At 38.5% G+C, this 26459-nt stretch overlaps 1 protein-coding gene across 50 annotated transcripts in view; it reads left to right on the plus strand.

Annotated features, from left to right (window-relative positions):
* TNS3 (tensin 3) overlaps positions 1-25046 on the plus strand; it is a 225684-nt gene extending 200638 nt beyond the window's left edge. For 48 of the 50 annotated variants that reach the window (XM_051798814.1, XM_051798818.1, XM_051798844.1 and 45 more), the window contains 11 exons: positions 2710-2878; positions 5195-5838; positions 6486-6572; positions 9583-9711; positions 11972-12067; positions 13212-13289; positions 15297-15374; positions 19358-19526; positions 20490-20558; positions 20776-20802; positions 21756-25046. In XM_051798814.1, the coding sequence (XP_051654774.1) occupies positions 2710-2878; positions 5195-5838; positions 6486-6572; positions 9583-9711; positions 11972-12067; positions 13212-13289; positions 15297-15374; positions 19358-19526; positions 20490-20558; positions 20776-20802; positions 21756-21900 (1691 nt within the window). In that variant the 3' untranslated portion in view covers positions 21901-25046. The remainder of the gene's footprint in view (positions 1-2709; positions 2879-5194; positions 5839-6485; positions 6573-9582; positions 9712-11971; positions 12068-13211; positions 13290-15296; positions 15375-19357; positions 19527-20489; positions 20559-20775; positions 20803-21755) is intronic. The other 2 variants (XR_007906517.1, XM_051798821.1) reach the window with 2 other exon arrangements.
* The last annotated feature ends 1413 nt before the right edge of the window (positions 25047-26459 follow it).

Consider the following 26459-nt stretch of genomic DNA (forward strand, 5'->3'; position numbering starts at 1 on the left):
TCCCTAGGAAAGCAGGGCCCCATCATGTGTAACTTGGGAGGACAAATGCCAATGCTCCAAATGTGCCCCCTTCCTCCTTCTTCCCCCTACTTTATATGCTGACCATGATGTTGTATGGTCTGGAATATCTCTTTGGTCAGTTTGGGTCACTTGCCCCAACCGTGTCTCGTCCTAACCACCCATGTACCTCAAACTTCCTTACCAGCATGGCAGTATAAAAAGCACAAAAGGCCTTGGGTCTGCGTAAGCCCTGCCCAGCAGTAACAGAAGCATCTCTATATTATCAACCCTGTGTTTAGCACAAATCCAAAACATAGCCCCATACTTACCACTGTGAAGAAAGTTAACGCTATCCCAGCCAAAATGAGCACAACAGGTAACTAAACCTTGTGCTGCTCTGTGCAGCTAAACTACCTTTCAACCTCAGTTCTGTCCTTTTCTCCTCATGTGAGCAGAAGAGTGAGAAGACTGGCTCATGCGCATTCATTCCTTTCCATCAGGTTTTTACAGTCAGTGATAATATACCCCTGAGCCTTCTCTTCTCAAGTCTGAACGGTCACAGCTCTCTCAGCCCCTGCTTCTATAAAAGATGTTCCAGTCCCAGTGACGGTTCAGGCATCTTTGAGACCGTGCACTGGACTTGCTCAAGCAAGTCCCTATCTCTCTAGTACGGAGGAGCACATAAATGGGCACAGAGCTTCATATATGGCCTCATTAATGCTAAGCAGAGAGGAAGGATCACCTCCCTAGACCTGCTGGCAACACTTTGTGAGGCAGTCCAGAGTACTGTTGATCACCTTTGCCATGGGGTTGTATTGCTGACTCATGATCAGCTTACTGTCCCTGAGGACCCCCAGGTCCTTCTCCATAGTGCTGTCTCCAGCCAGCTGGCCCCCAAGATGTGCTGGTGCCTGGGATTTCGCCTTGTTGAACTTAAGATTTCTCTTGACCCATTTCTCCCACTTCTAAATGGCAGCTCAACCATCTGGTTTGTCAAGTCACTCCTTACAGTTTTCTGTTGTCTGCAAACTTGCTGATGAAACTTTATCCCATCGTCCAGGTTGTTAATGAAGGTGTTGAAGTGTATTGGTCCTGGTGTTAGCCCCTGGGGTATCATGCTAGTGACTTGCCTTCTAGTGGACTTGGTGCAGCTGATTGTAAGCCTCTAGGCCTAGACATTCAGCCAGTTTTTAGTAGATCTCACTGTCCACTCGCCTAACCCTTGCTTTCTCAGAGTGTTTATGAGGATGTTATGGAAGACCATGATAAAAGCCTTATTGAAGTCAAGATAAAGAACATCCGCTGCTCTTCCCTTAACCGCTAAGCCAGTCAGTTTATTGAAGAAGGTTATCTCGGTGGATAAGCATGTTTTCATCTTCATAAATCCACCCTGACAACTCTCAATCATCTTCTGTTCTTCCATATGTTTGGCATTTGTTTCCAGGGTTAGTTGCTCCATCACCTTTGCAGAGACTGAGGTTAGGCTAGCCACGCCTGCAGTTCCCTGGATCATGCTTTATACCTTTCTTGAAGGTATGAGTGATGCTTGCTCTCTTCCAGTCTTTAGGAATCTCTCCCAATCGTTGAGACCTTTTAAAGATTATTGAGAGTGGCCTGGAAGTGGTATCAGCCAGTTCCCTCAGCTCTTGTGTGTACAGCCTGTCAGACTACAATAGACTTAAATATTTCCAGTTTGTTTTAGTGCTCCTTTGCTTAGTCCTCCTCCACTGAAGGTACATTTTGATCCAGATTTTTCCTGTGGTCTCAAGGACTTGAGGTTCCCAAAGGCCTGTCTTACTGGTAAAGACTGATATGAAGAAGGTTGTGAGTACCTCATTGTGTTCTGTTCCATCATGCAAGTGGGCTGAATGGGCAGGCTGAATTAATACCCGAATGTTGTGAGATTCTCCAAACCATGCTGCTGCTCACTCGTTCCATCTCCCCCTTCCCTCTGCAGGGGGCTGGAGAGGAGAATTAGAGTCAGAAAAGGTGAAGATCATAGGTTTAGATAAGAAAAATTTACTGGAAACAGCCATGAGATAAGAAAATGAACAGTAACAGCAACAATATTAATAACAAAAATATACAAAAGAGAGAACGAGTCACGTGCAAAAATGCTTACTGGGGAGCTTTACCTGACCCAGCTGCAGCCATGCCACCCTGACCACTCCCTTTGGCTTGGAACTGGTGCCATCCCACTGCTCCTTCCACCATGCTTACTTGACTGGAAGGAACCCCTTCTCCCTGGAAGAGACTCCCTTCCCCCCACCCCTAGCAATGACCTGACGTGGTATAGAATAACCTCCAGGTCCTATCCATGCCCCCTTCTGGCTACTGCAAAAATTAACCCTGTCCTGGGCCAGAACCAGGATACTCAATTTTCTGTTGCTCTGCGTTTAAGTGCAGATAGTGTATATAGTCACACAGGATGCTTGACTAGATGTACCTGATTAACACTATGGACTGTGGAATGCAAAACATCTTGGAACAGGTGGGTCCGTTCTCATCTGGGGAATGTATACTGGAGAACTGATCAAACAGTTTGTGTTGCAATTCTGTAATCTTTATTCCATATGCCACTTGACCTACTGGATGTTTTCAGTGATCAACATAATTTTGTGAAATAACTTGTTAGTGCTCAAACAAACAAAAACTCTGCAAATGCGTGTTGTTTTTAAATTTGCTTTTGCTTTGTTTTCTTTGCCACAGAATCTCAAAGTTACACAGAAGCCATTAACCACTGTGTGGTGATGTCTGACAGCACTGTGGGCACTAATCCTTTGCTGAGGGCCAACATGCAGATGGATCTCCCGTTTCAGCCCTGTTTTGCATCTTCTTGTGCTGTTTCAAGTAACAGTCCTATCCCAGGGGCAGAAAGGTAGGAAAGGATTCCCCTACTTTTTTGTTTAGTTCTTATAACTATAGTTCCCAGCCAAGACATTATGATTGCATCTTCATTGCAGGGCGTTTGTCTAGGGACTTTGAGTTTGGTTGTGACATTTAATGTAGATGTTGTCCACCAGCTGGACAGATATTATTTATACCACAGATATTATTTATTATGTCAGGGACACAATTAGCTTTGAAGATACAAAGGAAGACAAAAATAAATAGGATTTTATAGCTCAGTTATGTTACATGCTAGCACAAGCTCATATATGTTTTTTTATGTGCTTAATCAACATCTCTAATGGTTTACTGAAAACTGTTTCATAAAATTTCACATTGGAATATAAGAGAAAGGGAGCACTCTTCTTGCTGCAATCCGTGCGTTTTTAGTCAGTAAAATGTCAGTGGGTTTGTTTTGGTAGTGTATAGCTGACTCCCTTTCTACTGCTCAGCAGGTTTAGAAATTTTGTTATTTTATAATTGTATTGTGGTAAACTTGTAGGACTCTGGACCAGAGCTTAAATAGTATAAATTTACCAAGTAGTGCTTGTCCAAAGGAGTTTACAGAATAAGCTGAGAAATGCCAAAAAGCAGCAAACAAACAAAGAGTCCTTGGCTACTGTTTGAAGGTTCAGAGCACCATAACAATAATCATAAGTCATTAGTTATGCCCTATATTTACTTAATAGGCAAGGTGGTATAACCTGATGAGGTTACCTTCTCTATCACTATGCGATAACATTCCTTTATGGCTAATTATCCTGTTCTTGTTCTTGGCTATTTGATTACTTTTTCTCAGTAAGTATTTGGTTGGTGTGTCAGACTCTCAGTGAGTACTTCAAGTATGTTGTTACCTATTTATCTTTTATTTATCTTCCAATATAATTGGTTCAATTTTCTACCAGTACTGAGACTGTGAAAGAATGTTTTGGTTTTGCGATTACGAATGTGAGTCATAAGACTGAACAAAGTAAGTTGCTGTTTGCTGCAGAGGATGCAATGAAACAAATAAGTGGATACATATTAAAAGCTTGTCAGGCAATGCAGTTATTATCAAGTTTACATACCTGCTTCAGAGTTTATCAAGAAAATTTTGTTCCCTTCTTTCAAAGTATTTTTTCTGTCATTTTTCATTTCATCTAGCAGATAGCTACAGCTGTAGAGATTTTTCTTCTTGCAGTGATGTCCTCTTCCATTTGCTTCCCTTCCATTTCTTTATGGCCCTTCTACTTTGAGCCGTTCAAATCTACTGGCATCCATGCCCACAGTTCCCTTTTAATTAAATATCCTTTCCTTTTTAATATATATCTTATGTCAACTCTTTCCCCCTTGCATTTCATGATGAGTTTGTTCCCTCTAGATTTTATATTAGTAATATTTTCCAGCTACAGTCTAAGGACATATATTTTTAGAAGCAGGGAGACAAACTTTTATCAGATGATTTCATCAGAAGCTTAGTTTCTCTTTTTTAGAAGGAATTTTTGTTTATTTTTCACTTGAATAGGTAGAATTGCTACCCAGTAGAAAACTCTAATGTTTACTGTTGAAATATTTAATTTTAATTCTATAAATCAAAATTATTCCATTGTCGAATAAATCAACAGCTGGACCTGCCTCTTTTTTTAAATATAAATTGTATTAAAAGCAACCTGGTGTGCGATGGACCTTGTGAACTCTGTTTTTATAATAGTTATTAATTTATTGTGTGATGGTGCACAGCTACCTCCTTAGCCCTTTTTTTTTTTTTTTTTTTTTTTTTTGTGAGCAAAAGACACTCTGCATGTAGGAACTGATTTGAGCATGTCAGGTTCCTTCTGTAAACCTCTACCTTTGATGGCAGCTTTGGCATAAGAAATTCTTTTGTCCTACTGCTCTTTTCCAGGTAGAACTTTAGCTCACCAAGACCACTGTATGTGAAGCAATGCTGCAAACAGCTTCACTAAACTCATTCATATTAAAAGTAACCCTCTCAAACAGGGAGAAGGAGAAGTATCTTTAACTGTCATTGATTTGATGGACTGTTCTATGGTGCAAACTCAGAAACTATCCCATCAACATGGTTAGGTGGAGGGTGAGATAAGTAGAACACAGTAACCTACACTGAAGAAATGAGTGTCAGGGTGAGAATGGAATTCCCTTGATCCAGCATATTTTCAAAGAGCGCTCTGAGGTATTGTCCTGGGTGTTGTGTTTCATTGCTTTCAATGATTGCTGAAGTATGGGTTGTACAGTGACCTTTTAAAGGAATGACTTGGCTGTTGTTTTATTTTTATGTTCAATTTTTGGCTTTTTATTTTTTTGACAGCTCTCCTGCAACAGAACGTCTTTGGCTTGAAAGCAACCCTAAAGCTTCCCTATCACCTCAGTTTTCAATGGGAAACACCAGGCAGCCAGGAGGTTACCTTGTACCCTCTGAATTTTCAAACGCTATGCAAGATGTCTCTCTCTTGTCTCATTTCCAAACTCCAGGACTGCAAGTGGTCACCCTGAGCAACCTGGAGAATTCACCAGCCGAACCACAGCAAGAACATGCTATCAGTAGCAGTGCCCATGCCTACCTGAGCTACAGTGGGGCTGTCAGGGGCAGTAGCTCTCCTGGAGAGGAGACACAAGCTACTTGCATAGCCAATGCTAGCACCTCTTCTAAAACCCTGAGCTCATCAGTGGCAGGTGCTGAGGGGAGTGGCTTTTTGACACAAAACTTTATTAGAGTGACCTCTAGACACAATAGCCAGAACAGTGCAGTTCAGCAGCACCATGGAGGGAACGTACGTGCTCAGCCGCCTCTTCCAGAGAAGAAGAGGTCCTCTGAAGGAGAACGTTTCTTTGCCTCCGTGTCACCTTCTTCAAGTGGCTTCTCTAGCCCTCACAGTGGAAGCACAATCAGCATTCCCTTCCCAAACGTCCTCCCAGATTTCTCAAAGATGTTAAGCCCTTCCCCAGTGCCAGGTAAGTTCTGCATCAGAGAAATGCAAAATACATTAGGTTTTATATGAGTTTATAAAAAGCATTTAGGAGATTTTAAAAGTGGAAGAGAGAAAGAAAAAAATAGAGGGAAAAAAAAGTGGTGGAATGAAAATGGCGCAGAGGACTTGCATGTTTGCAGTAAGTAGTGCCAGTTCACTGTCTTTGGATGTATTATTCAGAAAACAAGGATGCAGAGTTCTTCCTGCACTTCCTAGATTATCAGCTAAGAGCAGCTTGCCTATTCAACTGCCAAACTACAAGTGAGTAATGTGGAATCCAATTTCCTTTAAAAAGGGCTGGCTTCTCTCTGCCCCTTTTAGACTTGTGCCACTACTAGTTAAAAATGTAGATGTGTGTTCACTGGACGCTGTTGAGAAGTGTGTATTTAATACAGTTTTATAAGAGTTTTTAATATTTTGTAGATTTTGCAAAATGAAGCTTCAGACATACTTTCAGAATCTTAGTGTAGTGTATCTTATGTATTTCCTGGTTCTAAAACAGCTCAGTGTCTTTAAATTGTCCTAATGATGAGATTTTTGAGTAATTAGGGTGATCGGACATTAGAAAGAAAAGTAAAAATGCTTTTATATTTAAAAGATATCTTGACATTTTCCCCTTTTATTTTACAGAAAACACAATTGATAAACATGTGACCGTAAAATTTGTTCAGGACACATCCAAGTTCTGGTATAAACCTGATATTTCACGAGAACAAGGTATATCAACTGATATATATTCTGGTATATCCATTCACAGAAAAGCTAGTTGATGAAATCTTGTTTTTTTGATACATCCCTGATGTTTAAAAGAAATATAAAACCTAGAAGGGCCACAGACAACCTCACTTAATTTCTTTGGTTGAAAGGCTGAATTTGAGTGTGGAGGGTGACAGTCAAATAGTCCTTAAAAAATATCCAGTTAATCAGATTATCAGTTAATCAAATTATTAGCCTAACTGAATGAACTATGAAGTAATTCAGATCTACCTGTGGTAGCTGCTGCAAATATCCTTTACTGTGAAGCTCCAGATTTTGGAAAGGCAGATAAGCATGAAGCAATACCAAAGAACTGTCTGCTCTCAGAAACCTTTTGAGTATTTGTGCTGTTCTGGCATGACCTCAGAATAATTTGTTAGCTAGAAGTCATCACAAAAGCATCCTCATCTACGAGTCCTTCTGTAGCCTGAATTTCAATTGTCAGCTGCCGGTGACGTAAATAATTTCTCGAAGGTCATGAAATAACACTTCCACGGAACAACATCTTTATGATGTACAGTGCAGATACAGTGCATTTATATGTAGATGTATTATTGAATGAGCTGAAGAAAGCTTTTATTACCTATGTGAAAATGTATACTTACAAGCACCTTGAGTACTGCATCCAGCATACAGGAAGAACAGAGAAGCTGTCAGAGTGAGTACAGAGCAGGGCCACCAGGTTAATTAGTGGGATGGAGCACGTCTCCTTTGAGGAAAGGCTAAGAGAATTTGGCTTGTTCAGCCTGGAAAAGAGAAGGTTTCAGAGTGACCTAATTGCAGCCTTCCAGTACCTGAAAGGAGCCTGCAAGAAAGATGGAGAAGGACTTTTTACAAGAACATGTAATGACAGAACAAGGGAGAATGGTTTCAAACTGAAAGTAGGTTTAAATTAGATATTAGAAAAAAATTCTTTACTCTGAGAGTGGAGAGACAATGGAACAGGCTGCCCAAAGAAGTTGTGGATGCCCCATCCATGGAAGTGTTTAAGACCAGGTTGGATGGGGCTCTGATCTGATGAAAGATGTCCCTGTCCACAGCTGGAGTGTTGGAAGTGTGTGATCTTTAAGGTTCATTCCAACCCAGGCCATTCTGTGATTCTGTGATGCTATGAACTTCCATCTTGTCCCTGAAACAGTGCATAAAGAAGCATGCTGGGTGCTTTGCAAATGCAATTGGTCTGATGGTGCTTGTGTTCATACTGAATATTAAGCTATACTGAATTGTGATTGTGGCAGGATCTTAAGCTACAATTTTTAAAATGGACTTGTCAGAAAGGAAAAGCTACTACTTAGTTCTGCATTGAGAAAGATGTTCATACTAAAGCAAAACACTGTGAACTTCAGCTATTGGCAAACAATGAATTGCTATGTCTGTCTAGTTATTAGGTTCTCAGATGGCGAGAATGTTGTTGTGTAGTGCTAAATACACCCTCAGTGGAATAAAGATCATAGAAAACAGAACATTAATTCATTTTTGGATGATGGTTTAGTGGTCCTTTCACTCCAATCCCCTTTCTCTTATCTGTTCACCACTCATAATGAGAAATGAGTCTTTAAAAGTACAGAGAAATATTTCTGACTTGATGAGTGTCTAGGGAGAGAAGTAGATAATGAAGGAATTTTAAATCTAACTGCTTGAACAAATGAGACGAAAATTTTCCCAGTCTTTTAATATGCCTCTTTTTGAAGTAAAATTCCTTTTGAAAAGTGTTTTAAGATACTGTTGCTGAGGAGGAGGAGCATTTGTTGTTTTTTTCTGTGTTTAATAGAATGTTCATGTGATAGGGTATTTCTGTGTATTTAGAAGTATTATGTGAATACTGCTGAATTGCAAGGTTTTACGTATTCATTGTCATCCTCTCAATACATGGTGTTGTGAAAAAAGGTTTTTTCTTTTGCCATCTGACAGATGAATAGAACAGGGTGTACATATGTCTGCTTTACTTGCTTTAACAGAAGAAACAATTATGTCTGCATTTTCTCAGGGTTTTTTTTGTTACTTGCCCTTTTTTTATGGAAAAAATATATGTATTTATGATGTAATCATTGCTCAGGCCTTGGAAAATATGGCTTCGTGCCCCATATGCATAATATCCATGTTCTGTGTAAACAGACAATTATGGAGTCCAGGGTCAAATTTGGGCTTTTTCTAGGGTTTCTCTGAAGGCTTTCTGATCCTAAGAAATTCTTGAAACAAACACAAGTATTGCTAAAAAGTTGGGAGGGTGGGAAAGCAAAGGTTTTATTAAGATGAGTCTTTAGATTAACTTTTTGTCTGTTTTCAAAATAAGTTTAAAATTTTGGGCGACTAGATTTCAAAGTCTGCAGCAGACTCATGCAAAGCAACTGCAAGTGGTTCCTCCTGGGGAGGTCTTCATATCACACTTGCTGAAGAGATCCCAGAATATAGGTGTAAAATATTTCAATGCTTGGACAGTGAAAGAGCAAAATATTCAGTTACCTCCTTTCCTTTGCTTTAAAACTACTAAGGGAGTGAGACTGCTTTGGAGAGACAGAAACTTGGTGGTGGATGAAAACAAATCTGTTCTGCCCGTTGAAGCTGAATAGGAAGTGAAAAACAGTGCTGTTCTAGTTACTGTGGGAATTACAGAGAGCTGTGCCGTCTGTAACACTTTTAACAAGCTGACAAAATCTAAACAGAAATCAACTTGCTCTTGCACTGGTTGTAGGAATCCTGGTGGGACCTTAGCACCCTTCTCAGTTTAAAAATCAGTAGGGATCTGTACTTCAGGCTTCTTTGAAAGAAGTATCTGTGAAATTTGGACAAGGTGTTTCCACTTGGGTCCCCCAAATATACTTGACTGTACTCTGTTCTACAGCAATTAGGACAGAGAAAAGCATCTTATTTCCTTTAATTTTGTATTAAATATAGATTTGCACTTCTGTACGTTTTGAGTCTGTACATTGTACTTGAACTGTTTTTCTCTCTTTCCTGGAACTCCTTGCAGCCATTGCTGTTCTCAAAGACAAGGAACCTGGGTCATTCATTGTTCGAGACAGTCATTCTTTCCGGGGAGCCTATGGGCTAGCAATGAAAGTTGCAACACCACCTCCTTCTGTGCTGCAGTTAAAGAAAGGTACTTAAGGGCTTTCATATATTATTAAACAAACCATACATAGTAGGAAGTCCTTATTACTGGGTAATAATCTGTTGGAATCTTCCCCTCATCTCATAAGTGCAATTTGAATTGCAGGCTACATTTGGTACCTTGTTGAATGAGACTGAATAAGATGCCTGTTGTACTATACAGTTTCACCATGATGTGTAAATCTATTCATTGTGGCTGTGCATGTGTTGTACCTTCTCAACCTAATACAAAATTATTATCATCTCAGCAATTAATCCTCCCTGCATTTGATTCACAGACCACCATGTCAAGCTTTCGCTTGGCTGGAGGGTTGAATATTTTTGACCCCAAAGTTCTGTTTTCAGACAGTTCTACTTAAGATACAAATCTGAGGTGGTTCCCTAAGGAAAGGTGGTAATTGTTTAAAAGAAGTGGTGAAACCCATTCTTCTGGCTTCAGTGCCTCCATGTGCCTCATGGTTGTGAAAGGTAAAATGAGAAGAACGTACAGAAATCATTAATCGATGTATGGAAACTCAGCCTCCAATATCTGTAGTGTTCTTGGTTCCATTTGTGCTACTGCAGGGGTAGTGGGGTTATTTTTGTTGCTACTGTTTTTCTTTTACAAAGCTCATTGTGTTTCATTAGTACATGCTGTCTGGTGAGCCAAGCAACAGAGATCATCGGAAAGCAATGATTCTTAGGGTTGTTGTTATGGAAACATGGTTTTGTCTGTTTTGGTTGGTTGGTTGGTTGGCTGTTGGTTTGGTTTTTTTGGGTTTGGGTTTGCTTTCTCTGAGGCTAGGTTAGGAGTGCACCTCTATTACAGTAACACTTTCAAATTCTGTTTCAATCTGGTATCTTGAAACAACTTTTAATAACAATTTGCCATGTAGTCCTTCTTTTTATTGCCAGTAAACATCAGCAGAACCACTTCCATGTCACAAAGACAACAGAGGGTGGTGATAGTTGCAATAAGTACAGAAAGACATGAAAGTTCAAACCCTGCTAACCTTTAAGAGTTTATGTTGGTAGTACCACAGGCAAGTAGTAGTAAGACTGTAGCATTCTTCCACTTCTTACTTTGTGATACTTAGCCTTTTTGATATCCACTGTTTCATCCCAGAAGGCACAAATTTGTTCAGTTTCCTGCAGGGTTTCTTGTTCCAGGCTTCCCCTTCCCATATACCTTGTAGTCATTTATTTTTAATTTTGTGAGAGCATAATGGCAAACAGTAAACTGTTTGAAAGAGCCGTCTTTACAATATTTACTTGTATAGAAGTTTCTGCTGTCCGTATTAATATGTACATCTGTTTTAACCTGAAAATCAACCCTTGATGTGTTTCCTGCTAGATCAGAGTCAAAGGGAGTATTCGCATTTGTTGCTCTTTTGTTAAGGTTTGAATGATTGCATGGCTTTGTCCCATTGCTGTGAAGCAGCCCTGTAATTATTTGGAGTGGGATTCAGTTTGTAGTTAGGTGTGAAATATTGTGAATGCATCTTTCAAGAAATAATTAAGTTGCCTTAATTATACGTCTACATATATATGTTTATGTTTAAAAGAATGCTAAAACTCAAGGGAATTTTTCAGTGTCTCTTGGACTTTGAATCTCCTCGTTACATCCAATTATTTTGGTTTGTTCTAGATTCCAGAGATAAAAACTGTCTTTACAAATCTAGTGAAACCTGAGTGTTTCATGTAATATGTTTGTTTTCAGGAGCAGAGACTTAGCATAAAACTGCAAATATTTTGAAATTTAAAAATTCACTGAAAGACTTGGCATCATTATCTTCATGTAGCTAAATCTATTGTTTTAATCTGGAAAAGTTGTGCAAACAGAACTGTCACTGGAAATTGGAGTATTTCTTTATACTTCTGCTTTCTGGTCACATTGGTTACGAGTTCTTTTAATGGGCAAGTGCATCAAAATTTCTAACCATTCATTTTCCAAATTTCTGTTCCCGTCTGCAGTTGTGACCATGCTTGGGCATTTTGGACACCAGTGTATATTTGGATGTCAATCACTTAGGAATATAAAACCATTTCCTCTGGTTGTTTAAAGTGAGCTAGTTGCTTATTTATTTGTCTCAAAATGACCTTTTTACTACAGCTTGTAATTTTGCAGCAAAGTAGATCTAATGTATTCTTTGCGTGCTGCATATAAAACATTTGGTCATAATATGGACAAACTGCTTCATAAAGACTTGCTAATTTGTGAGAATTGTCAGTTCATTGCTTCTTTTCATGATCTTTCTTTTTTAACACAGTTGGAGATTTGTCAAATGAACTTGTAAGGCATTTTCTGATTGAATGTACTCAGAAGGGGGTACGCTTGAAAGGATGCCCAAATGAACCATATTTTGGTAAGTACTGTGCATCACAGGGACAGAGAAAATGGAAACAGTTTGCATTTACCAGTGCTGACTTGGGTGGAGTGCAAACGAGAGAATACTTAGCTTGAGTCCTGATGGCTTCTGTAGGAACCCATTGTAAGGTTACAGGAACTTTGTACACATTTACCTTAAGTAGATGTACAGGGTGCTCTAGCACAGATGCACATGACCAAGCTTCAAACAGTCAAGCTTGTCTACCACTGCCAATGTTGCATCAGATAGCTGAGCTATATCGCTGTTGTGATCCATTTTGAAGAAATTTTTGATGAACTGTAAAAATGAGGTTGGTTTTGGTTGAGCTGGTATTTTTCTCCAGCACATGGTTATAATGTTTGATGCTTGTTTGTAAATGGTATTGAAAGATGGCTTTTTGTACAAACAGATTGATGAATACTGTGCTTTCCTCTCACTGCTTAGAGTATAGTTTCACATGCTAATTTCAAGGATTATTAATGTTTAATTATTTTAATTAAGCCAAGTACAAATGACAAAAGTGACTTTGAATAAAAAAGAATAATTTAATAGAGAATGCTATGTACCTCACTGCTCCATTGAATGAAAGGGGATTTACCCAGACCGTCTTTTACACTTTTAGAAGTACAGAATACAGGTTTGTGTATTAAACAGAACACTAGACAGTGAAGGTGGCTAAGAGGTAGAACTCCTCGGTCTTTCTCTGCCTCATAATAGAATAGTGACCTCTTGTGTTCTTATCATCTTAATAAGATTTTACTACATTTAATGTAGCAGAAGTTAAGAGCATTGAAAAGAATCTACTGACTGTATTTTGGCATTTTTGTTCTTTCTCCATTTGAAGTAAAGACATTTAGGTTAGGATTTAAGCAGTGCATTTAAGCAGGGAAAGGGGGCATATGATTGTGATTAATGAGTTCAAGATCATCCAACTAGGATGGTATTGGGAAGCATGAATACACTAAAGTTGACCCAAGAAGATCTTGGGTCCTTCTTGGTCTCTTGGTACCAGGAGATTTTTTTTTTTAAGGGAAGCAGAAGGGGCCCTTGTTCTATAAAATACTTGAAAGCAAACATAACTTGTGCATTCTTTTTGTCCACCAAGTTAACTGTGCATATGTTGTTGCTTTTCTGATCACAGGGAGTTTGACAGCTCTGGTGTATCAGCATTCCATCACTCCATTGGCATTGCCCTGCAAGCTCCTCATTCCAGACAGAGGTATGCTTGTTAAAGTACAGAAGAGATATACCCAGGCAAGCTCTGCTTTAAAGTCAATGTCTGAAGGCAGGTGAATGTGTCACAAGTCGAGAGCTAAGCAAAAATGCTCAGGGAAGCAGGCTGTGTTTTAAAAGTGGTTCTTCAGTACTGATGATGACCCTTATCCACGGTGTAGTTGTGAACACACTAGTACTGTGATATTCCAGTCATAAAAATCTATGCATCATGGAAATCCACACAGTAATCTAGCATGTAGGAAGACAAATGTACTTAGACATTATACTATGCTCATGCATGGTTAGATTTAGACACAGCTGTCTGATATTCTCCCACATTAACTTAACCTCAGATGCATTACTAAAATGTTAAATGTTCAAGTGGTTTTTTGTCGCTGATAATGTCGGAACGGCCAAAGCGACACGAAAAAAGGTTCCAGCAAAGTTTATTCCAAGGAAAAAGCAGGGACAGCCGCCCGGGGCTGCTGTGCAGCCCCTTAAGTACAGTTTTTGAACACACGTAATGCACACGGATAGGACAGTTCAAACTTTCACACCAGAATTCTTACAGCTAATAGGTGCATTTTCTAAACTCTACTTTCTCACAACAACTTTGCTCTTTCTCAAAACAGCCCAGTTCTTTCCCACAACAGTCCCGAGCACCTGTTCTTATTTTTCTCTCATGTTGATGTTTTTCCCAACCACTCTCATTCAAAACAGGTCCTTGTTCTCATGAGACAGTGCTCCTGTTTTCATGAGACAGTGTTCTCTGTTCCCACGGGACAGCTTCTTCAGGATGCATCAGTATGTTGTCAGGATCAGGGCCTCCATTTTCAGTCCTCTCTTTCAGTCCATCTCAGGGGTATACTTTGATCTGGTCAACATCTATTGCTTCGTCAGTATGTGCCAAGGTGCTGACAGACCCGCTGTCACCCCTGACAGTTTTTGACTGAACTTTTTAAACTTTTGTTAAAGACTCTATGTCAGTGTTCAAAAATAGCATTTGATTTATGCAAATACATTACTGAAACCATTTTAGCGCAAAAATATGCTATGGTAGTACTGACAAGAGCTCTCTTTATGTGGCAAAACAATGTGGCAGGTGGGCTTGTTCTCCTTACCCTCATCACCTAAAATGGATGATGGACAGGACTGAAACTTTTGCCTTGCCCTGAGTAAACATATCACAGTGAAATTTTATTTTGTATTTAGTTTTTAATCCAATTTGATCTCATGTTTTAAGATGATCTTCTGTGGTTAATGACAGAATGCAGTGCCTGGAGTATTTAAAGCATCTGGATAACTCTTATAACTCTAGACATGTGAACAGTGTCACAAATTGTATTATGGCTCTCTTCCTCATTTGAATATATTCAAAGCTAGCATACATCATGCTAAAGGAAGCAGTAAGTGAGATGTTTTTACATGCATTTGTATAATTGAAACAACAGGCTGGTAGATGGTTTTCTCACTAATTTTAACAAACAATTGGGAGGCAAACATTCCACTGCTGTCTTAAAGATTGAGATGTTTTTTAAGGAAGAAGAAAGGAGCATTATGTTGTCATCTTCTGAATCAAAATATAATTAATTGACTTCATCATGGTAACACAAAGCTTTTGTGTATAAATTAGTGTAAATTATACAATGAGATAGTTAAAATTTCACTATTTAAAATATTTTCAGGTTGTAGTGAGAATGAATATAGCTATAAGTACTGTTTCAGTGTGGCATCATGTGTGCCCCTGCAGCATATGCCTATGGAGTTGTGTCTTTTATTGTCAGGAAATAAAGGTTTAGCATCTTGCAGTGCTCAAGGCAAAAAAACCTGATGTAGCACAAAACCCACATAAACGATTATAATTTCAGATACAAGATTGTTTAATGTTTCTGGCCAAGAGTTGTCCAGTAGATGAGATCACAGTTAAAAATGCTAAACTCATACTTGACCATATGCTTTGATTTGTTGATTGAAGTCCATACAAGACACTGACAGTGTTTTCTGTTTGCAGATCCCTTGGAGGAGATAGCAGAAACTTCTCCACAAACTGCTGCAAACTCAGCTGCAGAGCTTCTCAAACAGGGTGCAGGTCTGTTAAACTTTTTCCTTGCATTTGACTGTCACCAAAGTTTGTATCTTACAGGCTGGGAAAAACTGAAGCTTGGACTAGGCTGAAGGATGTGTAAAGGGAGCAGTTAAATTTAGAGTGCTGTGTAGAAGTGTAAAGGGTACAGTGTGGATGTGTACCAGGTTCGTTCTGTTTTCTGCAACCAGCTCCGAAGTTCTACAGTCATGTGTTTGCTTTCCAGTCATGTATTTCATGAGACTGTGAGGTATACAGAGGTTTAATCAAGCACAGCAGCTTTTAAGCACTGACATTGCTTTCATAACTGATGATCTTAGAGAGGATATTTTCAACTTGTGGTTGCAGAGGTTCATGAACTATGTCTGAGGTCTGCAAATAGCCAACTAAGGAAGGTGTACAGTAAAGTTAAGTTCTCGTAATAGGGGTCAACAATACCACTGGAAAATGCTTACTGTTCTATCAATCTGGAAAAAAACCCTAAAAATATTGAATAACAATGCCCTGTGCTTCACTTGGTGCTGTGCTGCGTGTTGTTACGAAATATCCTGTGTCTTTCCCATTGGATGCTGTTTTATGGATTCTCATGCATACTGCAGCACCCATTCTGGCAAGTTAATTTGTCTTACAATGAGATTATTGATGTGACAAGAGAACCCTGACCAGACTACCTCCAAACAATGTGATGCTATGCATTGGTATCATCTGTATCACTCTCAAATGGAGGTATTAGCAGCAGCTGTGTAGGGGCAGCTCTGCTTCTTATCTGCTTTGTTTGTGTACAGCTGATCCAGAGAGAGCTAGTTAAACAACCTGTATGAAGAAGTGTGGTGGCATCCTAACTCACTATACTGGATATTGCTCTGAGTACCTCTTAGTAGCCTTAAGGCCGTCCTTAGAAGAAATGCAGCTATTGTGTTATTCCACTATACAGTGGGCATGCCCAGGGAATCCTGTCCATGCCCTCCCATGGTCCCTGGTTTTCAGGCTGCTGTGAATTCTCCCTAGGATCTATCTATCCACCCAATTAGTGCCGTTAGAGCATGGGAATACACTACATTTACCACTCTCCTTTGAGTTTAGTCTACTACTGGAGCCACAAGTGAGTGTTGTGGCCAAGCATGCCTTTCTAAGAATGCTGCCTCATGGCCCTCACCTATTTTTAGAGCACTTGTGAAGGAGGCGGTTGCCAAGCTTAGCATCTCCGGAGAGAATGTTGCTTCTTGCTCGTGCAGCAATCTGCTTTGACTTAAAAATGTGAAGTACTACTTCAAGTGCTGTAATTGAGCAGGCATGTGTGGCTGAGGCAATAGCAAGTCTTTGCGAGGCTCTGCTGGGAGTGAGCACGTGTTGGCTCACTGGTTGGGGTTTCTTGTGGACAATATAGAAAAAATATTGGTTTCTCCTTGCTCAGACAATGCTTTTCAAAGAAAAAGAAATAATTCTTCCTTCAACTGGGGCAGTAGTCATATGGGAGCTGTCATATCATGGATCATTTGGGGTGCTTAGTACATTTGGTTTTAACCTGTTTTGTTATTTTCATTTTTAAACAAGGGTCTGGAACCTGAATAGATAAATTAGCTAGGAGAGATTATCAGGTGTTCGGTCTTTATTTTGCCCTGATACATCATTTCCCACTGATTTTCCATGTTTCAACAGTCTCTTTTCAGTCATAGAGACTGGTGGAGTTCAACACTGAAGTGCAAACCAGAAACTTGTACATTTCATCCTTTCAAAGAAACTTCAAAGCAGATACACTTTCTCCCTGCCCTTCTTTACCCTACCCTTCTCCCACTCCACATGCAAAATATTACGTGTTCTCCTAGAATGATTATTTTTTATAGCTGTCTGAAAAACCTAATGAGCATTTCCAGTTACGATCTAAATGCAGAAGCTGACTAGAAATCCTTTGCTTCTTGGAGAGTGACAGTTGAAGACTAGAAACCATACAGATAAGAGGCTTTTCCCTAGAACAGACCTTACTTTATTAAACTTCCTGTTCAGCAACAAAATCTTCTGCAGCAAATAAATCACAGTTCTTCATTTCTGTTTCCACTGATACAGTCAGGGGACTAAGCATTCTAAACAAATCGCATTGCCAGTCTAGAAGCAGCATTGTTAAGCTGTTGCTGGTGGCACAAACGTGCTCCAAAATACCATGTGTGAAAGACCGAGAACAGCAACATTGCAGCACAGCTGCATTAAATACTTTGTTAGACCATGCTTGATGTACTTAAATGAGAAATTTTTCAGCCTTTCTCGTTACCTTTCCTTTCCCATAATCTCCGTTTTAAGCTGGCAATCTTTGCACTTTCCAACACTTTTGAAAAAGGTTCCATTTATTTCCATTTATTATTTTTTGTGCTACAGAAGTAATCTACTGTATTTGGTAACTGCTTTTTGAATTATCATATTGAGGGTGGTCTAGATAAAATGCTTGGTGATTTCATTTAGAAACAAAACCTGAATACAGTCTGTTGACACCAATGCACTGTGTGGCAGAAGAGGGACTCTTGAGGTCACAGAAGTGGTGATGTGTGTGACTGTGAAAGAAGGGAAGCTTCCTGTGGTGGGAAGGACTCACAGAATAATGAAGAGCTTTAGATCTGTATCAACCATACACAGTAGTGAGGTGAGGAGAGCTTATGGTTTGGAATGTTATTTACAGTTTTGGGTTGCTACTCATCATCTTGAATCCCTCTGTGCATTGATTCAAACAAAAGTTATTGAGACCATCGCACCCATGTGCAAATATATTTTGGAAATGTTACCCTTGCAAATCAAATAAATCTCATGATCCCTTCTTTCACTGATAGACTTCAGAGCTTGAAGTTACTGGGCTGATTATCATGCTGGAATCAAACTTAGGCTTATGCAGTCTTTAACTGTGTGATTACTCGGTTGTTTCGAAAGTGCCAACGTCTAGCTCTATATGGAGATAAGAATAGCCATATGAAAAGAGAAGCCATTAGATTTAATTTGATCTTTGCTTTCATAATGTTGGCAAGCCAAGCTAAACTGCTAAACAAATGAAATATTAGCATGGTAATTTGTATGTGTCAGCTGCCAGTTGTAAATTCTGTCCTGGATACCGACACAGATGTTTTTACCAAACACAAAATCTGTTGGTACCAGTGTTTAGCTATGGATGTGTATAATCATTCTTGCTTGTTCTTAATCTGTTTGTAAATTTGACTTTATACCACAGTCCCAAAATAAGTATGTGAATAATTCTATTAATACTATATAATAGTAAGTTGTACTGCACAATGTTAGATAGCGGTGTACTATGTACTATTATACAGTACTACAGTACTACTGTATAATTCTATGTAAGATTAGTACATTTTTTCCTAGTGCTCACTGGAGATTTGATATTAAACCAGGTCAAAAAAGTAACTGTTTGGTAGCCTTAGAAACCAATGAGCATCTATTTTATGGAGATATGTCAGAAGTTACTATTATCTTTGGGAGACAAATAGTTCTTTTAGAAGTAAGCACATGCTGAAGCAAAGAATAGGCCTAAAAATATATGTCAGTAATTTTTATCAGTGTTTTGTTTGCCCTGAAATCACTAAACATAAAAAACATTGAAATTAATGAGAAGTGAGCTTTGCAACAAATCTCAATTCTTTCTGGGGTGAAAACATTCTTATCTTGTCAAACAAGTGAATAGTTTCCTTTGAATATAGTTTAAATACTATTTGAAACTAAAAAATGTTTGAACACATGCTGCGAATGTGTATTTTCTAATTGGCTGATGTATTTGAACTTAAAAGCAAAATATTCCCCTTCTTTCCCCTCGGGAAAGCCTTTGCTCCAGTGGTCCCTACAGAGGTACTCTCTGGTAATGTCTTGTATTTATTTAAATTTCAGGATCTATGGGTAATAGATAAATATAGTCATTGGCTTTAATATAGCGGTATTAAAAACAAAGGGAGAGCAAAATGCCTATGACCCTTCAAAACCTTTCCCCTCTTTCGTTACAGCATGTAATGTGTGGTACCTGAATTCAGTGGAGATGGAATCCCTCACAGGCTACCAGGCAGTACAGAAGGCCTTGAGCTTGACACTGATGCAAGATCCTTCTCCTGTCTCAACCGTTGTCCATTTCAAGGTGTCTGCACAGGGAATCACACTGACAGATAATCAAAGAAAGTAAGCAAAAGAGTGATTGAGAATATCCAGCCCTGTCCTCAGCAAGTGTTGGCTGCTCTTGATTTAATGTTCCTAGTTACATTCTTAGAGGATACTAGGATTATTGAAAGAATGATGGTGACAGTGTAAGCTGGCTGTAGTACTGGAGCTATGGACATGAGTAATATTTAAGTAATATTTAAGCTATGTAGATTACTTCCACATAGCATATTTTACCTCTGGAAGGTCATTTTGCCATGGCATTTTTTTGTTGCTATTTCTTATAAAAAAAGAAAGTAATGGCTTTGCCAGCATTTGATATTGAACTTATTCAGTGGAATGATTTATCTTCACAATGTCTTTCACTAGTATCACTGAACAGAGTTGACTTAAGCAGATGCTGGATATCTCCAGTATTTGAAACAGTGCTTTGGATATCCTGTAAAAAACTATGATTAAAAGTTAATTTATATTTACTTTGTACTAAATGCTGTTTAGGCTACCGTGAACTCTTTTCATTTTGAACAATTACAATAACAAAAAAGGGACAATAGGAATTCATTATAGATTAAAAAAAAAGTGCCAGACTTCTTAATTCCATGGGGTCTGCAAGCATTTGTAGCAGATCAAGGACAGAACATTAAACTGTAATGCCTAGAAGTGTGTATATTTTGAAATGTAACGTAATCAAATCATGCACAAGTTCCAAGAAGTTGCATTATGCACTAATATCATATCTAAATTGCCAGTTTTTAGAATACTCCTAATCCTTTTTTTCTTAGTTTGAGGATTAGTTTTCCTTTTGTTCAAAAAGTTCATCTTGCTTGGAGCAGTTCAGTTGGCTTTCAAGGTCACTCAGAAATAGCAAAAAGGACATATTGTCATTGTTAAGACTAAAAAAATTTATTTGTCAGATCTGCTTATTGTTTAAAATTTTAAGCATCTTAAATGTTTCTGAAACTTGTTCTATTTTTTCCTATCCAGACTCTTTTTTCGGCGACATTATTCAGTCAATACCGTTATTTTCTGTGCTTTGGATCCACAGGACAGAAAGTAAGGAAGATAAGCAGTATTTTTAATATGCTGTTTGTATTGTTGATACACCAAAAAAACCCCCAACCTCCCCCCAAAAAAACAACCCCCTACAAAACACCACACAAAACCAAAAACCACCAAAAAAAACCAAACAAAAAAACATGCAAACCAAAACTAACATAGGTTTCATTTTTGTTTCTCCATTTATTTTTTTACTGCTTTCTTAATGGACAAGATGGATGAAAGATGGCCTTTCTGCAAAGTAAGTGGACACTTCTATGAGTCTTTTAACTGAATGTTTTAGGCATATCATTAAAGTGATCAGTTTCTTGGTGTTCTAAATTACCTTTGTCAGAGATGTAGAAGGGAAAGCAGCTGTTAAGACACAGAAGTCTCTCAGCCCACTGTAATTAGACTTTAGTTGCTTCATCTACACCTCTTCAAGTTGAGGCCTAATTGTGTGATGGGTGATGGTGGGATGTCTGGTTGATGTTGATTTCAGGTCTATGATTTGACTAAGGTTTCAGAAGTTAAAACAGAGCTATTTGCTACTCAGTTTTGTGTTCCACTTGTCCAGCAACAGTACCACAAGCTTACTTGTCTCACTTAAAATGATATCTTTAGAAAAAAAATCACCCCCTGCGATACATAGATGAAAATACTCTTAGTAATATTAATGTGTGGCATAAATATATAATTACCAATGGATTGCAAAGTGTTTTCTGTTGAAGGTAAACACTGTTGTCCCCTTTAACCAAAAGAAATAACCTAAACAGAGAGGTTCAGGCACTTGTTTCTGGAAAGTGAAGAAGAGTAAGAAAGAAATAGATGGTCTAAGTCCTTTTTACAATACTCTGTCCACTGAGATGTGTGTCCCTCAAAAGCCTCTCTTTAGGCAATCCCTGATACACCACACCACACACTCCCCACGGTAGGTAGGAGAACAGCAGTATTGAATCAGATTAAATATATCCCAAGGGTCAGCAGCACTTCTCTGACAACACACAGAGTAGAAGGAAGGGGACAGTCTCCTTCCCTGATTCTCTCCTGAGATGTCTGGTCCATCTGGACCACTGTGTTTAGCAGTCACATGGGGCCTTGTCCATCAGAACAGAGGAAGTCTGGTTTGTGTGCTTTGTTTCTGCGGTATCGTTATGAAGAGAGGTGATGCCTGTCTGTCTGTTCTCTGACGTACTGTGATTGCTGCCCTTGCAGAGTGTTTGGGTTCATTGCCAGGAAGCAAGGCAGTGCCACAGACAACGTATGCCACCTCTTTGCAGAGCACGATCCAGAGCAACCTGCCAGTGCCATTGTGAACTTTGTATCAAAGGTCATGATTGGATCTCAGAAGAAGATCTGATACCTTTCCATCCTTGATTCAGAGCTCTTCGCTGACTTCACTGAAGGAAATCACTGTGAGAAGGAGAAAGGCTATTCGGCAACAGTCTGAACCTTGTCATTCCCAGTAAGGAAAGCAGAGGATGGTCTGTGTACTGTGTTTGCAAGGGTTCAGGCTTTTATTTGAAGATGCCTCTGACTTCACAAAGCACTATTGCTTTGCTTTCATATCAGATGATAAAACAAAAGAAGCTGGGTGCCACCCAAACCCATGTAACCCATACCTGAATGAAGCATAAACAAAAAACTTTTCTCCTGAAGGGTTTCTAATATATCTTCACATGCTGTTTCTCATCATTTATTGGACCAGAAATGCTCATTAGATTGTGCTACTTTTTTGTTCAGAAAGTATATAACCTCTACAAACACACTTGCCATGGTTACTTCAGTGGTAGCTATAGGCCTTGCAAATGTGCTTTTAAGAGAATGATCGGCTGAGGAAGACTATTTGCTCTTCCCTTCATCTTTGTGATCAGTGATGGGAACTGAATGGAGAAATGGGAAGATGTATGTGAAGAGAAGGTTTGTGCAGGTTGATTTCTGGTAAGAAAGGAGTGGCAGTTGGAATATTCAGGAAGATAGCTCTGTATTTAGTATTAAGAAGGCTAGACTTTTACTTTGAAAATTTTTAAATAAGGAAGAAGCGACGGAACAAAAAAGTTTGTGTGGAAATCTGTTTTGTAATTAGGGAGGTTTGTATTGTCTTTATACAAAGAAGTAAGCAGGGAACATTCTGCATTTTAATAATTACAGGATAAAAATGAGGGGAAAACAAAGAGGAAAATTGTGTAATTTATAGTAGATCTCAGATCTTGATATGTCATACAGATCATTTGGAAACTATACCATTTCTGAGCTTTGCCTCTTTACTTATTTTGTGTAAGTAAAAGTGTGTATAACCTATATAGAGACAATAGAGTCTGATATTTTCACTTTTGTGTTACAGTGACAAGATACATCCAGTTTTCTGTCTCTGCAATACTGATTTGGTAGTAACATTTGTTCCCCTACCTAATACTTAATTATATTTGTGGATTCTTTTGCCCCACTTTTGTTGAATTTTTGAGGATTTTTTGGCTTTTTTTTATCAGTAGGAACTATTTTTGATTTATAATTCCTTGAGTCAGCAAATCTGAAAGTGAATGGAATTTATTTTGTTCCTCTGTCCCATTTCTTGAGAGCATTTATGTAATGATTTCTACAACCATCACACTTGTACATATCTCAGTATCTTTCTAAACACATTGATATTTGAAATGCATAAGAAAGTGCTAGTTAGCTTTCCAGAAAATTGATACAGTAGGTTACAGTGGAAGCCTGCACAAGGAGAGTAAGCCTCTGAGGTCTACTGTGTAATTCCCATTCACTCAAAAAGAGCAGTACTTGACCCCTATATGAGAACCAGGGGTAATAAAGGAGCTTTAGTGTTCGCGAGTGCTGAAAAGTTTCATTGCCTCTATTTCTTTCATGTGTGGCTGTCAACATTATATTAATAACCCGAGGAATAAAATGATATGCTGAATACTACATGCTGAATGCATGAGCCGCTGGATTAACTAGTAACTATACCCACTTTTAGATTTTAATCCTTTTATACATTGTTACTAAGTAACAGTTAAATGGAATGAGAAACTCTGGTTGGGCTATATTTTAAGAGGGTTCCACCAATTTGAACTACATTTGTCCTGTGTAAAATATGATGGGTTTTTTTAATAGCTCTCTTTCCTGAAGTATTAGGACCATGGAAACCTTATTCAGTGACCATAGCCAAAGTGTTTTATTTGTGTAACTATGAATTTTGTGTAAATAACTTTATGCTTTTTAAAAGGAAGGGAATAGGGAAGAGAGGGAAAGAGAAGAAAGATTTGCATTGGGACCAGAAATGGTATATTAGTAGCAGTGGGCATTGGATGTCTGTGAAAGGGTGAAACAATCCAAAGCGCAGTAGCTACCATTGAAGCAACAAAGGCAAGTACCCCTGATTTTAACAAATAATTTTGTTCTTCTGGCACAGAGGTATACTACTTAAAGAGTTTATGTACCATCCAAAAAAAGAATGCAGTTCTTACTTCCAGGAGTTCTGCTCCTTTTAAAAAATATGAGGACAAGTCTTCTTTTAATATTCTTTTGGTGTACAAAGATTCCAGTTGCCTAATCTAGTCAGCCAGTTGGAGCCCAGAGAATTTCTTCAGCTGACATCTCAGTTAGATTTAAGTCTCAGATTTAAATCTGATGTGTTGTGAACATTGAAATGAGGAAGAATTTTTTACTCTATTTTTTCACTTCTGTAGAAAATACTTAAATTTTAGTGTGTCTTCTCAGACACCAAGTGTTGGCCTTTGGGCTGAAGATAAAATGTCTTTTTTCTCATGTATTGCTATTTCCATTCAGGGCCTTATTTTTTATTCCTTGTGCTTTTTCAAGGTCTGCTAAATTCAAAAGCATAAGGGATTGAATGCTGAAACTTCTGGTGGTATTTCCTGGGAGTTTAGCTCTACTTGGTAAGTGGGAAAAAAGAAGTTACCCTGTTTCTAAGGGAGGTTTTCTGTTATGCATTCCTTTGGATGGTATAGTGCCATGTGCTCTTGCTTTTTAATGAATTAAAAAATGCACAAAGCAAAATAGTTCAGTATGTACCATTATGTAGTGTATGTAGAAAGATATTCATGGAACTTATATGTTCAAGGCAAATACAGGACTAAATCTTTAACACAGCACTTTCTTTCAAGATTTTTGGTAGATGTGTATATGCAGTTTCATAACTAATGGCAGCAAGTTGACATATGCATTTAACCAGACTCCTGTTAACATAGTTAGTAAATATGCTACTATAATCATACAGTGTTAATAAAAAAATGCTAAAAGCCATGTTTTTAATTAAATGGTCTCAGTGTATCCAACAGTATCATTAAAAATTAATTGTTTCTTTCCTGGTTTTTCTATTAGTGAAAATTTTTACTTTTTTTTTTGAAACTGTAAAGAAGCATCTGAAGGTCTGCAGTATATAAATGAATGTTTCTATAAATTCTTTGTATAGTCATTTTCTCTGCTCTTCAGATACCACCTCTTTCAGAATTATAATAAAATTACAAATGTGGAATTCCATAACACAGTCTGACATGGCCGTCTGTTCTGAATGAAAGTTACCTTCTGGTATTCAAAACCAACTAATGAGTAAAATGTTCTTCGTGAATTAAGAATAGGTTGCGTGCTGGGGTTTAGTTTTAAGAAACACTTGAGATTTATTTCAAGGACTTGACTTTGCGTGAGTCTGTGTTAGTGGTTCAATGCAGTTAAAGCATGTGATTTTCCTAGTTAATTTTTGGTTATAGTGATATAAAAGTACCTTTTGCCTGTATTGCATATTTCAGTGTAAGAAGGAAGAATATGATGTCATCTTCTGAGATGCTGTACCCATTTAACTGTGTCTCCACAGTGATTACACTGGAAAACCTTCCAGAGGAGCATGAGAGGGAGTGACAAATTTTACCCCTAGTGCAAATTTTACCCCAAAATCAGTGCATCAACCATACATTGAAGGTTGAGCAATATACATGCTTTATCAGGATTATTTTGGAGACTGATATGTCATGCTGATATGTCTGGTATGTCATGCTGACATAGGCTGGCAGGAATTTTTCATTCAGTGTGCTTTATTGTCTTTCATCACTACAGGCTGTTGTGAGGTTTATGCGTGGGCGTAATGCAATGGAGTTATTAATAAAAAGTATTAGTTTTTATTGGAATGTTTTATAATGTGGAACAGATGACAAGGATGCAAGAGCAAAATGAATCTTCTGTGTCAGGAGTCCAGTCTCTCCTGTTAAACTCTTGTCCTTGAACTTGGATGCCATTGTGCACGTGTGCTGCTCTTGAGTGTATATGAAGGGGTCTGTTTGCTCTAGTGGATGAAAATCTGCTTTCAGTATTCATCCTAGATGTATTTACAACTGGTTTATAGGCAGTGGTTCTTATGCCAGCACTGTCTCTTAGCATGAATAACTGTTTTCTCCCTGAGGTATTTTTAGCAAGAGATCTGACCCCCCTTCAGTCCCTCATTCTTCCTTTGGCAAGACTAAACAAGTCAGCACTCAACCCTTATGTGTTTTTGTCTTTGAAAGGGTCAGTAAAAAAATTTCTTTGGAGGGACTTTTTAAGTGAACAGTGATACTCCTTAAAAAGGGGCATAACCTGTTGCCTTGTGATTTTTTAAATATTTTTATTAGAAAACTCTTGAAACAAGAAAACTTGGCCCACCAAGATAGGCAGAGTAAATCCCTCATCTGCTTTTGCTGTTTACACCTAGCACAAAGATTACAGTAGTGTAAACTACATCAGGCAGTGTGCACAAAGGACAAGTAGCTAAAGAAGTTCTTAGTAGCTTAAGTCAGAAACAGGAAGCTTGCAGGAGTCCTAGCAAATCTGGCAGACTACTAAGAGGGCAAAGGGGCGCTTTTTAGAGAATTTAAGGATCTTGCTGAATAACTGAGAAGGAATTTGCATTGTATGTCACTGTAAGGG

Source organism: Manacus candei, unplaced genomic scaffold, assembly GCF_025592945.1.
Source record: "Manacus candei isolate 608988 ecotype Guabito, Panama unplaced genomic scaffold, ASM2559294v1 h1tg000049l, whole genome shotgun sequence".
Lineage (NCBI taxonomy): Eukaryota > Metazoa > Chordata > Aves > Passeriformes > Pipridae > Manacus > Manacus candei.